At 37.6% G+C, this 18,595-nt stretch overlaps 1 protein-coding gene across 6 annotated transcripts in view; it reads left to right on the top strand.

The window, feature by feature from the left end:
• The first annotated feature begins 255 nt into the window (after window positions 1-255).
• Window positions 256-18,595, top strand: part of myrf (myelin regulatory factor) — a 26,478-nt gene continuing 8,138 nt past the window's right edge. For 2 of the 6 annotated variants that reach the window (XM_007556885.2, XM_007556881.2), the window contains exons 1-11: window positions 256-868; window positions 12,531-12,621; window positions 12,762-13,043; window positions 14,363-14,424; window positions 14,631-14,853; window positions 14,934-15,034; window positions 15,189-15,303; window positions 16,323-16,518; window positions 16,762-16,838; window positions 16,919-17,029; window positions 17,106-17,211. In XM_007556885.2, the coding sequence (XP_007556947.1) occupies window positions 823-868; window positions 12,531-12,621; window positions 12,762-13,043; window positions 14,363-14,424; window positions 14,631-14,853; window positions 14,934-15,034; window positions 15,189-15,303; window positions 16,323-16,518; window positions 16,762-16,838; window positions 16,919-17,029; window positions 17,106-17,211 (1,410 nt within the window). In that variant the 5' untranslated portion in view covers window positions 256-822. The remainder of the gene's footprint in view (window positions 869-12,530; window positions 12,622-12,761; window positions 13,044-14,362; window positions 14,425-14,630; window positions 14,854-14,933; window positions 15,035-15,188; window positions 15,304-16,322; window positions 16,519-16,761; window positions 16,839-16,918; window positions 17,030-17,105; window positions 17,212-18,595) is intronic. The other 4 variants (XM_007556882.2, XM_016673766.1, XM_007556884.2 and 1 more) reach the window with 4 other exon arrangements.

Raw genomic sequence — 18,595 nt, 5'->3', positions numbered from 1 at the left:
TTTCGCCCCTGTTTTCAATATTGTTGTGATGTTTAACTACAGTCTATGTTTTATTATTCCCACAGTTTGCGAAATGGTCCAGTAATTGCTATCGTGTGGAAAATCACAGAAGCAGAACCTCCGAAACCATGAAGATTTTTGAATTTATAGGTAAAATAAGAGGACACTAGTGACTTTTTATGAACTTTCCAAACTTCCCCCATAGATGTATTATGTTCAGCAGGCTGTCGGACATCCCTCACCTGCCTCAGCTCCTCTCCTCCGACTCTCCCTGCAGCACACACCCTGTCTGGGAGGGAGAGGCGCAGGAGGGACACAACTCGCCTCACAGACTCCCGGAATCTACTTTAAACTCATTTTCACGCTTTTGTTTTTGACTCTTATACAAAGTAGAGTTTTATTCCTTCTTTTATAGGAGACATACGTTTTAAGAAAGTAGCCTACGCCACAGCTTTTTTTTATTTTTTAAATGAAGTTTATGGGAACTGAATTTGCGCTGTTGAGGCGACTTTTTTTAACGTTGTCCTCATGTGGAGCGCTCTTTGTTTTGTTTTGTTTTTAAAGTTTTATCCCGTCACGTATAGGCCTATAATTGGAGCCACGAGGGAATTTTGAAACTTTAAAATTGGCCCTTTAGATTGGTGCCAAGTTGTTTTACTAAAGCCGAAAAAAAAAACTTCAGCGCATTAAAGCCGTGAAGTGAAGTGAAGTTAAATAAATCGGGATTTCGTGATGTATATGTGAAAATCCCCCCCAAATCCGAATCGGTGTCGTTCGGAAAAGGGGAGAATTTGATGGAGGTTTTATGTGGGACCCGCTAGGATGGACGTGGTAGATGAAACAGAGGCTTTACAAAGATTTTTCGAAGGTAAGATGTTTTCTAATAATCTCATTGACGTGTTACGCATGAGTCACTATCGAAACAAAACGGTTGCTTTTATTTATTTATTTTTTAGTTGTAAGAGTTCTGACTTATAAATGACTTGATTTCATGACGAAGACACGTTTTCTATCTTTAGCGACCACAGGGCGTTGCAAGACTTAAAGCTGTACCTGGGCTTTTTAAATGTAAAGCAAGTCCTGGCCCAAACCTCAACTTATTTGTAAACCTTTGGCCATGAGGCTGTAACATTTTTTGTTTTTAGGCAAATTCCTCTTTGTAAATAAAAATATGCACTTCAGTTGACAATATTTTTCGGATAGATAGATGATTCAGTTGCTGTAACGTCTAAAGATTTGCTTTGAGATTTATTTAACACAACATTTTGTTTAGATGCTTGGTGACAAACATTTAACTTTTGAGAACACATTTTAAATAATTACATAATCTGCTCAAAGAGTATTGTGCGTAATTCGTTAATCTTATTACTTTATCTGGTCCTTTAAAGAGTAAATATATTTTGGTTCTGGTCAGTCAGCTCTTTACAGTGTAAGTACATGGGCAGCAAAAACAGCAGAAATAAAAAAAAAAAATTAAATTAAAAAGTGTCAGGGACAAGACGTGTTGTTCTTGTCATCAGATATCATCTGTAATTTATTTTCAACAGTCAGTGTGCTCTGGTTAGTTGCTTTAAAGATTTCTTATTCACTGCTGGAAACAAAATTAGGGGAATTCAGAAACGTTAACTGGTGCGGGGAGCAAAAGTGCTGCTGATGGGTAACAGATTGAGGAGAAAAGTAGGAATCCTGAAGGAGGGGAATTAGGTGGAGGAAGGTGGGGCTAGAAGGGTGTAGGAATTTAAGTCAAGATAAATGGCGTGTTTTGTAAGTGCTCTGTTGGACCAGAGCCGGCCTGAGATTTTATGGGACCCTGAGCTTGATTTGGGGCCCAAATTTTAATTCAGATTATTTATTAAATCACAGCAGTTAAATAGTTCAGAAAAGGTTATTTTTCTGAATTACATCTTTGATCTGTCAAGAGTACAGTGATTTATTATAAGCTTATAGTCAGCAAACAGCAGCTTGCATTTAGTTTGTGGCTACATTGCAGATGAAATATTATTCTGGCAAAATGTCAATGTAATGTTAATTTATTATTAAAGGATGTTTTAAATAGGGATGTCTAGGGTGTGAATAATCAGATTTTTTTTTTTAATTGATTGTCAGCACTAGCAAAAACAAAACAAATATGATAAAACTAACTAATAGGTGGGTAAAACAAGAAGACCCCAGAGCAAAAAAAAAAAGGAAGTTCTTAGTTTAAGTTTAAAACATTCTCTGTGAGAGGTCAGATGCTATTGGGGTCTGCTACAGTTTGAGTCCTATGCTAAGACTTTTCATTGGACACATGCTGAATACCCCCAGGGTGCCATCCTGGGGGCCCTTCTTATTTAATATAGAGGCATATAGAAGCCTGCAGCTAACTCAGATTGTAACAACTGAGAATAATTATCTTAATTATCTTAATTACACGGATGACACAGAGCCACCAGGTGACTATGAAGCCATTCAAGCACTGAGCAGATGCCAGTCAATACGTGGATGTGGCATGACGTTCTCCAGCTGAATAGAAACAAAACTGAAGTAATTATTTTAGGACCTTAATTATGGACGACCCAGACCATCTTCTTCACGATTCTGCCTTGAGAAAACAGTGTTTTCTGTGTGAGGGTTTTTTTGATTTTTGTTGTTATATGAGATCTTTTTTGTGCCCAGAGATCTCCCCATATAGTGTTTTTTTTTGTATTCTCTATTTTTGTTTTACCTTTTATTTTCCTTTTGGGTTCATTAAGTTTTTTTTTATTTTTGAATTTTTTAGTTTTGAAACAAGAGTAACAACCAAGAGTCAGCACACAGCTTGAGCTAATGTAATTAGAGATTAGTGAGGCCTGAAATCTGCTGTGGTTATGGACTCAGATCAGAACTTTCAGAGTCACATAAAGACAATTGCAAAGTCACCCTTCCATTATATGAAGAACATTTCCAGGACAAAAACTAATGTGCGAGCAAGATCTTGAGTAACTTATCCAAGCAGTTATTTTTAGTCAAATTTATGACTGCACTAGTGTCTTCACAGGTTTACCTAAAAAGTCAATCAAACAGCTGCAGCTGATCCAAAAAGCTGCTGGTGGCGTTCTCACTAAAACTAGAAAAATGTCGCCTCATTTCTGAAGTTCTTAAATAGGATTTCTGGAGCTCAGAGAATGAACCTTAAAATACTTTTGTTGGTTTATAAGTCACCAAATGATTAGAACCAAAATACATTAACGGTTTGTTGACAGATGGCTGAGGTTTTCTGATACCTTTCTACTCTGCATCATTCAGCATTCAGTTGTTATGCACCTCTAATCTGGAGGAAGCTTCCAGAAAACTGCAAAAATATTGAAATACTAAGTTCATAAAGTGTTGTCCGTTTTTTCAATCTGCCATTGCCTTTCCTTACTTTGTACCTGCAATATAATGCTCTGGGCTTCTTTGTTCTTTGATTTCTTTCTTTCTTATTAAGTAATGCACTTTGAATTTATTTGTTGCTGTATGTAAGTAAATTTCATTTATATAACATCTTTCATAAGTTAGGAAACCACAAAGTGCTTTAGAGTAAAAGAATTTGAAAGTGCAAAACATATGCTATGAAAAATAAAATCACCTTACCTTGCCTTGCCTTGGGGTCACCATGCAGGACTGGGGGCCCTAAGCAGCAGCATAGTATGTGCTGGTTCAGAACTTCAGGCTGGTTGTTGGTGACAAGGTGGAAATGTCTACATTTCAAGCCCCAAATTAATATTCTTTATAAAAAGCATAGTTTTGTTGTTTTTATCTGAAGTGTATTTTTGACATTGACTTTCTTATGTCTGTTCTTACTTATTCATGTTCTAAACCTCCTCTAAGTCATTTAAACGTGGTGTCAGTCCATAACACACCATGTGATTAACTGTTCCCTTCTTGTTAAAATTCAGAACACCCACTTTACTGATTGAGTTTTTTTTGTTTTTTTTAAAAGTTTTTCAGATGTCAGGTGTCCATAAACACAATCACACCCCAAGAAGAGCTCTGTGAGGAAATTTTGACTCTTTGTTATTGTATGCGCTAAACACCGACTGAAATATACACAGCCATCCATGACTGTCAAATGGTTCCTCACTGTTCTGACAGGAATTTAGTGTGTTTACATTCTTGCCTTGGGAGTAAGAGAGATGTTCTTTCTTTGGCTTTATTTCAGCCACCCTCGCTTGGTCTAAAATGTCAACTTGTCCATGAGAGGTACACATTAGGTGCTTGTTTTCCTTGTTTGATTTAATCCTGAGCTCAGGATTTCATTGGATCAACTTCGTATGGGTGTCAAAAAGTGCTTTTTTTATAGCTGATCAGGTAAAACAGCGCCGTGGACATGCAGCGATATGATTGATTTGGGTAGCAGTAAAGTGTGTTTTAAGGGATTTAGTGAAATATATATATGTGCACATTAATGTACATTCCTGGCATAGTCCTGGTGGCTGTTAAAATACGATGAGGTGAGACTGGTGTTACTCTCCGTGGTCTTAGGCCTCTCACTCCGGCTCTCTCCGACTCCATTAGAGTGACAGTGAGCAGACAGGGTGAGGAGGTGAGATAGTGCAGACTCAGGGCGGAGAGAGGAGCCAACCGCAGATCCCCCTCGAAACTTGACCTTCTCCTCTCTGACTCACTTCGACAGCAACCAGTCCCTCACACAAAGATGGTGTGTGCGCCCCACAGAGACTGGAGTCACAGCTGTCTGCAAGTAGTCATAACGTCACCAAGGATTTGATTTAAAGAGAAGATGTGATGCAGTTTTAATGGTGTTCTCAACACTAATAAGAGAAGAATTTTCACTTAAAATACACAAAATTGGCTTTATGAGGGCACACTTTGAGAAACACTAATTGTGGTGGATGCAGATGTGTTTTGATGAGCAGGACGTACGTCCTCAGTGAGTTCTGTCCCGGGCCTTCCTCTCGATGGGATGTACCCAAACTACTTTTAAAGGGAGGCAGTCATCAGATCTCCTTATCGTATCAGCGAAACTCCTTAATTGACTTCTTTCAATGCAGAGGAGCTTTCCCCTCACTGAACCTCTAAGTTCGGCCATCCTGAGGAAACTCATTTCACTCACTCTTTCTTTTGGTTATGATCTATTTCTCACACAGGTTAATGAATATTACCTTTTTGGTCCAGACAAGGTTTCGATCCTTAACTTCATGTCCTGCTCTGTCTTCACTCCTTGGGACTTGAGGCAGGGACTCATCCCAAACTTTGAGGGAACAATTGCTCTTTTTCTGTTTGAGAACCATGATCTGAGATTTATTCTCACACTAGTCATTATGACTGACCACCATAAACACATTAAAACATTTTGTTTATCCATATTTCCTGTACTACACAAGCTGATGGGACAGCAGTAAATCTGTTCTTCCATTACTCAGTTGTCGCCATCTGAGTAATTTTATGAAAATTCCTGCTGCTCGACTCCCACAGTAGCTCTGAATCACACCCATAATGGGTGTAAATGCTGCGACTCATCATGGAAATCCTGCAATAAGGCTGACGAAGTTTAGCTCGTTTCTCTGATTTATGGGTTCAGCAGAAAGTTACTGTTAGAGGGAAGCATTGTTTCTGAGCAGACAGGCTTGCAGTACTAAGCAACGTGCTGCAAACCAACCCGCTTCCTGCATACATTGTTAAACATGAGTTCATTGATTACTTTACTTTTGTTTCCACATTCATTTTCAATGATCTAAAGTCCTGCCAGAAAATTTGAATGACTATTTCTCATTTTGTTGCATCTCATGAACAGTAACCACTGTGGTCTTGCAGTGCTCCGTATCGTTGTTGTGAAACCAGAAGCAACTCTGATCTGTACCAGAACATATTTTCTTCCTAATTTCCTAAATGTTCCTTTACGTTGTCTCTGATTATCTCTTGTTTAGTTCCTCCTCCTCCTTTTTTTATTTTTTTTTTTCAGTATTGAGAATTTCAGCCATTGGCACTCAGCCTCACATTTTACACAGTTTCTCTCTGCGTCCAGGTCCCAGCCTGATTTCTGTAGTAATCTCCCTGAGCCAGGGCCACCGGTGCGGCCAGTGCTTGTATGCGACAAGGGCTGTGTGTGGTAGCCTGGTACAGCCCTTTCCCATGACTGGGAACTAATCCTCATTAAAACACTCTATTTCACACATACACATAGTATCTTTAGCACACAAAACACACACACCCGCATTTTTTACACTGTTCTGCGACTCTCAAGACTTTGTTCTAAAGTCTTTGTGCCCGATGGGAGAAACATGTGAAAGATAGACAGGAATTGTTTCTCTCATCTTCTGTTTCAGGTGTTGTCAGCTGAAGAACGTCATCATGCTTTGGCTTCGTCCAGGTACCCCGTGCTGCTCTGTCTGCTCTGCTTCTGTAGATGTGGCTTCTTAGACTTGATGAGTGGCTTTGTGTTTTTTGGTAATGTGTCAAAGCGATATGCCTCGGTTTTCTGAGCAACTCTGTCACGAGAAAATATGTAAGACATTAGCATTGGCGATGATTTGGAACATTTTCTTTAATTTTTGCTTTAGTATGTGTGTACTTGACGGAATGCTGTAGACACAGTATGCATGTTTCTAAATTGAGCTGCATTTTCCAGATCAGCTGTGAAGGTTGCTGGCGGTCTTATTTGTTTATGTTGATATAGGTCCAAAATCTAAAAATGCCTGAATATTAATCAACAAACCAATTTAAGAGCTTTCAAACATTTGATTTGGTATCCTGTTAAGTTCTTCCCTTTTTCAACAATTGCATAATACAGTATGAGCTGTGTGAATGTTATTTATTCAGCTTTTTCCATCTATTTTATGGATGTTCAGCCAAGATTGTTGGAGGATGAACTAAGATTGTTATTCGTTGTAGTCAGATCTTACCCATTTATTTAAAAAACCTGCCAACTTCTCTGCAGAAAAAGAGAAAAGTTTATTCAAGTTCTGCATTTAATTTTCTTTTGTGAAAACAGGTTAGTAAAGTAGATTAAGTTCTTTGTTGTTTGTCTTGGAATGCCATTTATGTTATTTTATAGAGCTCTAGGTAACTGTGTGGCAAATGAAACATTTAGACTTTGTGTTCAAAGTAAAAAAATCCTTTGAGTTTTTTTACTTTTGGTTAAGAGAAGTTAAACACATACAGTTAGTGTCATGTAGGTTCAATCTCAAGGTCAAAGCAGGGGAGAGCAAAGCAGAGGTTAGGGGCAGTACATACACCAGTGTGATTGACAGTGCTAAAACATCCTTCCTTGCTCTGATTGGTTGTTTCTGACTGGGAGCTGTGGGTTTATTCAGATGGCAGTGGGACCAGAAACAGAAGAGCTCGATTTTTTTTCAGGTTATCTATCTCAGGTTAAACTGTCATGACGTCAGTTTTAACAAAAGTTAGTCACTGCTGCTTTTCGTTCACTCAGGTTAAAACTGAATCAGTTCATGCTCATAGTTTATTAACTGAACTTTCAAATCTAAATTTGCACACAAAACAAAATATGGTTCTTGATTATTTATCACTTTTACATGCAATAAAGTTATGAAAGATAGAGAAAAGTTTGAAGCTATGGGTTAATTAGCAACTGAATATGTTATGTAGCTTTGGTAACCTGTCCTTTACAGATTTACACCTATTTAATTTTCTTCTGTTCTCTTTGTTGACTGCATTTAAATTTGTCTGAAATCCTGCCTGAACTGCTGTCATTTTGTGACTTAGTTGTCAGAAAGTAAAACAAGGCCATTAAAATATGTCCATTTAGACAAAGATTTTAAATTATGGCCAGCTCTTATACACTCCAAGGTTCCTTTACGCTGTTGTATCTGTAAATCACACCATTGCTCTCCCTGCCTACAGCAGGCTATGCACGGTAAGACAAGGCTTAAGCTTACAGAAACCAGCATAAACAAGAAAAATAGTTTGTTTAAGCAGTTACGGTGTTTATGTTGTTAATTTTAAAGAGTGGGAAGTGGCAAACATACTGTCAGTAACAGGCGCTTGGCTTGACAGATATTTGGGCTTCAGTTCTTATACACACAAAAGTCACATTTCCCCTAATATTAAGGGAAACTCTTTCCTGCAAAAGAAGCTAAAATGATCTTACATTTGTTTACTACTGAATGGGAATCATTTAATGATGCTTGGCTCGAGGTCAACATGTAAAAAACAGCTTAAAACGTATGCCACTCATGAATAGACTCACGTAAATGCAATTTATGGCATGACAATTAAATATAAGAACTCTATGTATTATATGAAATGCAAAGATTACCTTAGGAAACACACCTTGTATTGCTACATTCTCTACTCACATCTGAAACTGGACGAATATGTTCTTACTCAAAATAAAACCGCATTTTCCTGAATCATATTCATCAAATCATCTTTAATCGGAACTCACACACTCTGTCCTCTGTGTGACAACCAAGCCATTGAAATGGTGGCACACACACACTCACGTAAAAACAAACAAATGCGTGTTCACATGGGCACGCGTATGCTCACACAACCCTTAATCTTTCCAAAGGCACGTCTGTATCGAAGTCAGGCTGACAAGCATTTCACTGTTCCCCGCTGGACACAGCTGGACAGAGAAAAACATAGAGGACAGGGAAATCTACACATTCAGTCCACAGCCAGCTAAGATGATTCAGTAATTTGGACGTCACACATGCTTGATCTACGTTTCTGTCAATCTTCTCTCTAAACTAAATTACATTGACATTGGCTCATTTAATTGCTATTATTGATATAAAAAATAAGCATATAAGCAGAAGAATCTTTTTTTTTTTTTTTTTTTTTGCTTTGGTGTGACATTATAAACTGTTACTGTTCATTGTTGTATTAAAAAAGCTACATCACAACAAAATTAGACAACAAAATAAAATATGTTTACTGCGAAACTTTAGATTTTCACAGTTTCAATTGTGAAAATTAGCTTTTCTTTGGAGTACCCCATTCTTACGAAACAGCAGTGATCTACCAGCAATAACATTTACAACTAGATGAGTAGGACTCAGTATTTTTAGAGTGGGGTGATTTCTTCAAGATTTGTGTTATTTTACAAAATAAAAAAAAATGACTAGGTTTAAATTCCCTTGGTAAATAATTTATTTCTCAGCTCTTTTATCCAAAACCTTGACCTTTTGGAGCATTTTTGTGCCAAATGGGACCTTTGACACAAACAGGACACGTCATGCTGAGTCGTACTGAGACAGAACAGATTACTGGACTTCAGCCACAGAATGTTTTGTTTAAACTATCAATACCTCAGAACAACAATGGCTTGAAAAGGATCACTGGGTAACACATCTTTGAGTGTTGAACCAGGTGCAAAAGGGGTTGACAATAATAGGAGTCACTTATGTCTGCTTTGCTGTCACTTTCTGTTGCTGTATGACTCAAATGTTGCACCAGTTATGCAATAATAACATTTCATAATTTTATGTTATCATGTGCAGAGGTTCTGTCAACGCTGAGGAAGATTTACTCAACTCGGCATGCCAAATGCATGAAGTAGCTTCAAGAGAATGACAGTCTGATCTATTTTCTCTTTATTTTTTACTTTTGCCAATTGAGGATGCTAATAGATTCTGTATGGAATGTTGTATTTTTTTTATTTTAGGTGATTATTAAGAGTAGGGAAGAAATAAGATGATGCTGCCACAACAAAAGAAATCTACTTGGTCATGTCTTTAGTTTTTACATGTTTAACTATATTGTTGTCAGGACATTCTTGTAAAAGAGGTCTTTGATCTCAATGAGCTTTATCCTGGCTGAATAAAGGTTAAATTAATGACTTTTTAACATATGCTGAACATGGTCCAGCTATATGAAAATCTTGAGTAAAATACCATGGTTTCATTTTCCCAGAATGAAACCACGGTAGTTGTCTCAATATCTGAACGTTAGCACAAATACTATTTAAAACAAAAGCATCAGCAGTATCTAAGTTAAAAAAAACCCATAAAACCAACAGTTTTCCCACCTAAATGAAATAACATATTGATTATTACTGTAACAAAAATGTTTCCTCTGAAATTTGTCATCATTGTTTAATTCATAAATTTGAGCAAAAATGTAGAATAATAACTCAATGAATTTAACAGCAGTTTTCGGGTCCTTAAAAATGATGTGTAATTTTGACATTCTGATCTTTATCGAGTTTCAGCAATAAGACAAATTCACTTATTATTCAAATGACGAGTGAATTTGATGGTCATACTCATCCATCCTTGCCAACTATTAAAACATTTTTTAAGCTTTTTCCCTCTTTATTTTTTGCAGTAACTGTAAATATTCCAAACAGCTGCATTTATCTGAGTCATAAATGATGGGAAACTGTACTGGCCTTTGTTCAGCCAGCTGACCAACAGTGCTCAGCAATAGGTGGGGGAAGTTCCCCTTTGCATTCCTTGATGCTGTTAGTCAGGCAGTGAACAGGGCTTAATGTTTTGGCTTAACACTTTGTTTTTTAGACACATCGGCATGGCAAGATAAGACAGAAGTCTAATTTTAAATACACTTTGGAACATGTCTATATTTACACCTTTGACACTTAATTATTGTGATGGATTGCATGGAAACTAACTAGTCATTCCAGCAAAAAATTACAAACCCTATTATTAGTTTCAATGCCATCTTGTTTTGAACACGTTTCTTGGACTATGCTTTTACGTCAATTTTTTTTCTCTCTTTCCTTTGTTTGTAAAGTCTTCCCAACCTTGAACATCATACCTTTTTCCTCTCTTTTCAGGCCCCCAGCCTTCCTTAGGCCCCATCAATCTTCCCTCCTCTTTCCCCATATCTCCCTATTTTCTGTTATCAGTCCTGCCAGCTTAAATTTACTGCCTCTTTGGGTGGGGTGCACATCTGGATCCTATTTAAAAAGAACCATCCTGCCTTTTTTCCTTCTTTTTTTTTTACTATCATGCATCAGGAGACATTTACCAGCTGTTTATTTTCTGAGAAGCAAGATTGTTTTTTTTGTTTGTTTTTTTGTCATGAAAATTGCAACACAAGGATTTATAACTTTAAATCTTAAATCTAATTGGTCTGAGACAAGTGCTCAAGTTTGTGGGTTTTTCTGGTGGAAAGATATGAGATATGACTGTTCACTGGAAATGTTCTCAAATGGGGCCATTTTTCCTGGATGGTATAACACATTAGTCACTTTTGTTGCAAACAGTAGAACTCAGTGATAAAATATTATAGGAGCTGTGACTCTAGCAGCATGGAGCAACATTTGTGTTGTGTTTTGATGGCAGTTAGAAATGGATGGAGAAAAGGGAAAAGGTGAAATATTTTCTAATGCTAACACAAAAATTCCTCACATTCCCAAGTTTCTAGCTGAGGACCTTCCTAATCTATTGGAGGAGGAGTGAATGAGTGTGTGTGTGTGTGTGTCTGTGTGTGTGTGTGTGTTTATGGGGGTGGTGTTTGGGCTTTAAAAGAGTGGGGTGTCCCACCCACCCACCCACCCACTTACAGCAAGTCAGTTTTTTCTCACTTGTTCTGTTTGCACAATCTGACATTTGGGGAAAATATCTTAGAGGTTTTAAGAATATATATTTACTTTTCAATTATAATATTTGAACTGATGGTGATTATCTCTATAAGAGATGTATTCAAAAGCAGGTGTTCATTCTACGTCTGTGTTTTCAGGACTAAGTGGGGTCATGTGTTTGGGATTTGCAAGGCTTTGCCTATCAAAGGCTGAAAATGACCCTGGGGGAAAGATTGGGTTGGATTTTGGAAATACTTTTGTGTAGAATTATTTGTAACATTTTCTATATATTTATAGAAACAATAAGTCAATTGACTAGTGAATACCTTAAATGTGAATGTCATAAGTAATAGTCAGAACTATTTGGAAATATTTTTTAAACAGCCCTTGGATTTCTCATTTTCTTCTATATCCTTTTTGATAGTTTAGTTATTTTTTGTCATGAAGCTTATAAAATTAATTTGATTTCCTGTGGTTACCCATTATCCTATCCAGTGTTAGGAAAATGAATAGAAGTCTCCCTCAAAGAAATGCATATATCTCTAGAGTATCTAGAGTCTAGATACAGCAGGAAAGCACTTACTTTATTGAAGATATAAACATCTGTTAGGATGTCAAAAATGATACTTTTGGAAATATAAGGTTAATTTAACTCAACATTTTTTTTTTCCAAGTAGAACAAATGTGGCTTTAGTACAAAACACTTTGTGTAAGAACGATGGAGACTCTGAATCACCACTATGTCCACATCCTTTGACTCTTTGTCACCTCTGAAACCTTAATCTCTACATTTCACGCGAGCCAATCACAACCCTCCATTTCACAACATCATCATTAAGTGTTCAAGATAATCTCATCATGTGTCATTATCACATTTTACACCTTGAAATCAACAGAGTTCTTACAAAGACATTTGCGGGATAAATCTGTCAGGGAATTGTTGCAACACTTGGACTGAGCAGTTGTGGCATTATGTAGAGCGGCTGATAGATTCCTGTTGCTAATCCCCAGATGCTCTCCATCTTCTCTCTTCACTTTCCCAACCCTCCCTTCTCCACAGGTCATGATATTACCAGTTCTCTGGAGCCAGCCAACATCGACACCAGTATCCTGGAAGAGTACATCAGCAAGGAGGACGATAGCACTGACATGTCAGTAGGGACTCCAGACTAGCCCAGCAACGTCAAAACAACATGCACCAACCAAAGCAAACCATGTTGTTACAAAGGAATTTGTTTTTTTCTGATAAGGCTAATCCCTTCTTTCTTCTTCTTTTTTTTCTCCCTCCCAGCTGTTTCTCAGAGGTCCACAGCACCCCGGGACCAAATTATTCATCTCCTCAGGCAGGAGTGTCCTCCGCTGGAGGATTGGTGTGTGGTGTGAGTCCCCCTATTCGTCTGCGCCAAGGAGCCCCTCCAGCCGGGCCCCCTAGCTGTCAGAACGCCTACCCCCAGGGTCCATCTCTAGGGCTCCGACACGGTTACCCCTGCCTGGGACAGCAGCAGCAGCAGCAGCATCATCAGCAGCAACAGGCTCACGTCAAGCCAGAGCACCGAGGCCATTACGCTCCAGGGTGAGCACAGTAGTTCAGAAAAAAAAAACTGGGAATTTATTGTCAAAAGGCTGGTTAAGTTATTTGGAAATGGTAATCAATTACTTTAATTACTGATTACTTCCCCAAAAAAAGCAATCCAGTTACTTTACTGATTGCTTATCTTCAAAAGTAATTTGAATTACTTTACTTTCAAAAAGCAATGCAGAGCCTGAAAACGCTTATCGGGGTAAGACTGAAAAAAGGTGGAATTATCAAAGAAGGCCAACAACCAATCACACAAACCCCTTGTTTTTGCTGACTTTATCAATATAAAACAAGCTAAACTGAAAATATTAATTTCCATGAGAATAAAAAACCACGTTCTTAGATATTAAGGATCTACATGTTTGCATTTTGTTGTTTGCTGCTGATATTTTGCCTGAATCACTTCTGTGTAACCCTGCAAACTTATTTTTACTTGAAGGTGTTTCATTGTTTGATTCCTCCTGATCATTCAACCATTCAGCCTTCGTCAAGCACAGAAACACAGACGTTGTTTGACTAAGTGAACAGTAACTAGCAAGTGTTTCTTGTGATAGCGCTGTTTTTAAGACGCCACTCTTTGCTGCACTTCTCTAATAATAGGTTTTCATTTTGCTTTATGCTCTTAGGGATGCTTTGGTTGCAGCCATCTCACGACTTCAACATGTATTTAACTTTCTTGTTCTTTTGTCTTTCACATTTTAATAAAAAGAAATGGCATTTGGCCATTTTAACAACATATACCAAAGAAATATGATACCATTGATCACTCATTAAAGATTTGTTTAACCTCTGATCAACTTAAAAAAAAATTAAGTATCAATTAAAATTTTTAAAATACTTAAGTTGCAGTTATTTTGTTGGTGGGAAAGAGGATATATTTTCATTTACAGAATTAATATAACAAAATTAAATGTTCTCATATTATGCCACAGCTGTACCAGGTTGCTAATAATTGGGAGCTCTATTTCGATTAATAATACATAATGCAATACTTTTACTTCACCATTACAGCCAAAAACCAACTCTTGAACAAGTGCATTATCAATGTTACTTTAGTAATTTAAAGTGTTAGTCAAGATGAGAGGGAGGACTGATAACAGAGATAAAGAGTCCACTTATATCCTCAAAAACAGAAAGTCTGACCTTTCCGGTTGTGAGAAAGTGCAGAACAAGAAAAAAGCACAACTAAGGTGAAGTGGTTGATGCTGGATATTTAAATAGATTTAACATTTCTAGAGACTAGCATGTCTGTGTTGTAAGATTTAAATTCATTCCCATTATTTTTCTTTCCTTCCTTGAATCTTTGCTGTTAGGACTCTTCCTGAGTCCCCACCAGACTCCAGCTCTGAGCCTTATTCGCCTCAACAGGTGAATGGTGAGTAACTCGCTTTTTGCTTTAGAAAATGGGAATTCAAACGCCAAGCCTAATGTTGGTTTATTTTATTTTAATTAAACTAGACACCGACTTTGCAGCCAAATATATTGTTTCGTTGTTTTATTCATCTCACCATTTTTTCTCAACAATTAGATTAAATTTTGCCTTTTAAATAGTGTGCTTGCATTCTCAAATCTTTGGTTTAGATCCTCAAATGATCAGAACCATGACTCCAGAGAATATGTGCCAGATGACTCCGACGCCGCCTCTCCCTCCACACGGCCACTATCCTGGCATGCATCGAGACATGTACCTAAAGCCAGAGCCCATGATCTCGCAGTATCATATCGGCCCAGCGACTAGTGGGGGTGGGGAGATGCAGCAGACACAAATGCTCCATCAGCTGCTGCAGCATCCTCAGGGGCAAGAGTGAGTCCGCGGATAGGGTTGTTTTCGCCAGTGTGTGTTGAAAACATCAGACACAATCAGTTCTGATCTTGTTTCTGCAGCAGCATCCCTGTTCATCAAGCCAAGAAGAGGAAGCACTCTGAGTCTCCCAACAGCACCTTGAATTCCCAAATCCTCACAGGTATCATCAAACAAGAACCAGGTAGGCAGGCATCTTTCTCCCCTACCTCCCTCGCCTCCTCTGCCTCACGCTCACCAGCTCTCACTAACTCTTAACACAGATTTGCAGAACAGAATGTTCATTACGCGAAGCTTCAACACGTTAAAGTCAGCTGTTTTAAACGTGTTTGTCGCAGGTTTGATGCAGGATGCAGACAACACCTACCTGGACCCAAACTATCAGTGCATCAAGTGGCAGCCTCACCAGCAGAACAAATGGACGCCCCTTTATGATGCCAACGGCAAGGACCTGTGCGTGGAATTCATCTTTGCTATATTGTCCAGAAGCAAAAAGAGATTCATGGATTTTGTAGAGTCATAAATGAACTATGATTTAATTGGTTACTTGTATATTTCAAGAAACCACACGACAGGAGTGGAAAAGTAATGGCTTTCCACAGCATTCCTGCGCAGTGAGGTTTATGTGGGAGTGAACAAGAGCAGGGTTTCAATTTAGACAGGCACCGTCGACAAGGATAAAGTGGGGGAAAAAAAATGTATTGCACCTCGTTGTGCTTTTGCAGTGCCAAACAAGATAGGGAGAGAGGTTGGAATGAACTCCCAGGACCTTTGAGATATGTTATCAAAACCACCTGGTTGACCATTGCAGCTCTAAGCACACAATGCTTAAATTATGAAAATATACGGGAGTAACTTTTCCAAAATTACAAAATTTTAAAGGAACATTTAATCTGAGGTGACCTCCAATTAGCCAAAGGATACAGATGAATAGCCATGTTAATGCTTTGGAAATATAAGATTTTGTTGATAGCTTGTGATTTTTCTGGCTGTACCGCTCAGTTTTTCTGAACTTGTAAAATGAAACCTACAAAAGTATTTCTGGTCTAGTTTCGAGCGCAAGTATTTTAGTACACTTGAAATAAGACAAAACAAATTCTTGAGATATAGGATCTTGTTTCAAGTCAATAATTAAAAAATACTAGTTCCATTGGCAGATTTTTCACTTATAATATGTTAATAATTGTTAATAAAGTGAAAAAAATCTGCCAGGGGAACAAGTACATCTTTAAAATCAATATCAAAAAAATAATTTACTTAAGCTGAGAGAAAATAATTTGTATTTTATGGAAACATAATTCATAAATTCTTGGAAAGTAACTTTTTATTTTACAGAAAATAACATATAAGTTTACATAAAATAATAAAGAAAAAGTCACCTTTAACATACTAGAGTTCAACTTAATTACATAAAAGTAACATTCTGTGAAAACAACCTGTAAATTCAGTAGATTTCCTTCTTCCCTGTTTAGACCGATGCCGACCTACCGCGTCGATGCTGATAAAGGCTTCAACTTCTCCTTGGCTGACGATGCCTTTGTATGCCAGAAGAAGAACCACTTCCAGGTCACAGTGTATATCGGGATGCTTGGGGACCCTAAATATATCAAGACGAATGAAGGCCTGCAGCCCATCGACTGCTTTTATCTCAAACTCCATGGAGTGAAGGTGAAGGAAACATGCTGGATAGTCAAAGCATGATTTCTGATGTATGTATGGTACCAACTTGGCTTGATTAGGTCCTTGGATGACGGACAACCTGACATTTATTACTTTCCATTGCCTGTAGATTGTAGATTGATTAATGCTTTTAAGGAATAATGAAATGGAAAAACACTCACACCTTTAATTTGACACTGAGAGTAAGGGTGCGTGTTTATTAAATACTCAATTTTTGTTCTTCGCCGGCAGGTGGAAGCCATGAATCAATCGATCAGTGTGGAACAGTCGCAGTCTGATCGCAGCAAGAGGCCTTTCAAGCCAGTGCTGTAAGTACATGCCCCTTAAATCACTTTGAAACAATCATAAGCTCAATCATGCCATCATTGTATTTGTCTTTGTGTGCCAGGGTCACGTTGCCCCCCGAGCAGGTCACCAAAGTTACAGTAGGACGACTCCACTTCAGCGAGACCACAGCAAATAACATGAGGAAGAAGGGCAAACCAAATCCCGATCAGAGGTGGACAAAGTGTGCTGCAGGAATACATTTATGACCCTTAGGAGTCTCCTGTTTTTGACTGCATTAATCTTTGCAGGTATTTCATGCTGGTAGTGGCCCTGCATGCACAGTCCCACAGTCAGAGCTACACTGTGGCTGCACATGTGTCTGAGAGGATCATCGTCAGGGTAACGTCTGGCCATGTCTGTTTCCTTCTTACAGCAATCATATCCCGTGTGAATGTGAAACTTTTCTGTTCATCAGCTGCTTGGCCCTTTATAACCTCATCCTCTCCATTCCTTTAACCTGTGTGAATGTTCTTACCTTTACATTTTGAAAAAATAAATTGTTCCCCTGAGCTCAAATGATGAAAGAATACATGATGCTGCTGTCCTGTAAAAAGACTATTCAGAAAATTTCTCTATTTCATGAGCAAAATGAGTTGATGTAGACGCAGGGTGTGTCCGAATTGCAGGCTGCAAACTTTGAAGGCTGATTATGTCAGCAATGATGCAACAAATAATGGTGTGAACAAAGAGATGGAGTACAGTTTCAAATATAAGTATATAAAAGACTGGTGGTTACAAAAATTTAAATCTAAAGCATTAAAGCCGTTGCATATTCTTAAGTAATTTTTTTTTTAATTCCTCATGGTCCTTTGTCCTGTAATTCATCTTAAAGGACATTTATCATCACTTCTTACAACAATTATGTTCAGACTTGTAGCTCGGATTGCTATATCAATTTATATGTCCAAAATCTAGGAAGAAATTGTCTAAATAGCAACAACAATGTCTCTAGCTTGAATATTAGCTCAGAAAGGCAAAGACTGATTGTGATTTGTCAAGTGAGAAGACCAAAAAAAATGTTTGGAGATCTAACAAACCAGCATCACACCCTGAATTTAAAAGTGATGTGTGGAAAGCCCAGGCTAGTTTGCCAAAGTGGTGAATGACCACTCATGGCCTATATTATAATTTTAAAAAACTAGAAATCATGGTAAATATAATTTCTACTCCGGTTCTGATCAGCATTCTTGTTTGATTTACACAGATACTTATATTTCTCCAGAAAACTGTGAATCACAAGAATTAGCTACTTTTAGAGAAATGGCTCCAAAAGGAGGGTTTAAAAAGTGGATTGCTGTTAAAAACAATAGAAAGGCCAATTAAAATTTATAGATTTACTGAGTCTGAAGTAGTTTAACATTTGCCTTTTAAAACATGAAATCTCAAATTTTCAGACAAAAGCTTTTTGCTGGACAGCAATGTTTGTTGAATATATTATACAATTATTTATCATAACTGCATCAGATAGAGAAACATAATGTGTCTCTTTTGTAACAAGACCATTTACTTGTTTTGGAGATTTTGCTTTTATCATTGTGATATAAAAATAAGATTTTTATTATGTAAAAATGTGTAGATGTGATAATCAAAATGTATATAAAGCAAGCACAGCCATGGTAAAAAATAAAAACAAAAATAATTTATTTACTGGGATTTTGTATGAAGCTCTGATTTCGGAGCTGTAGGTTTTCCAGTGTTCCTTTTTTCATATTTCTATATATATATATATATATATATA

This window comes from Poecilia formosa, unplaced genomic scaffold (genome assembly GCF_000485575.1).
Source record: "Poecilia formosa unplaced genomic scaffold, Poecilia_formosa-5.1.2 Scaffold81, whole genome shotgun sequence".
In the NCBI taxonomy this organism is placed as follows: domain Eukaryota; kingdom Metazoa; phylum Chordata; class Actinopteri; order Cyprinodontiformes; family Poeciliidae; genus Poecilia; species Poecilia formosa.
The sequence above is the reverse complement of the archived record's forward strand: the minus strand, read 5'-3'. Positions and strand labels throughout refer to the sequence as shown.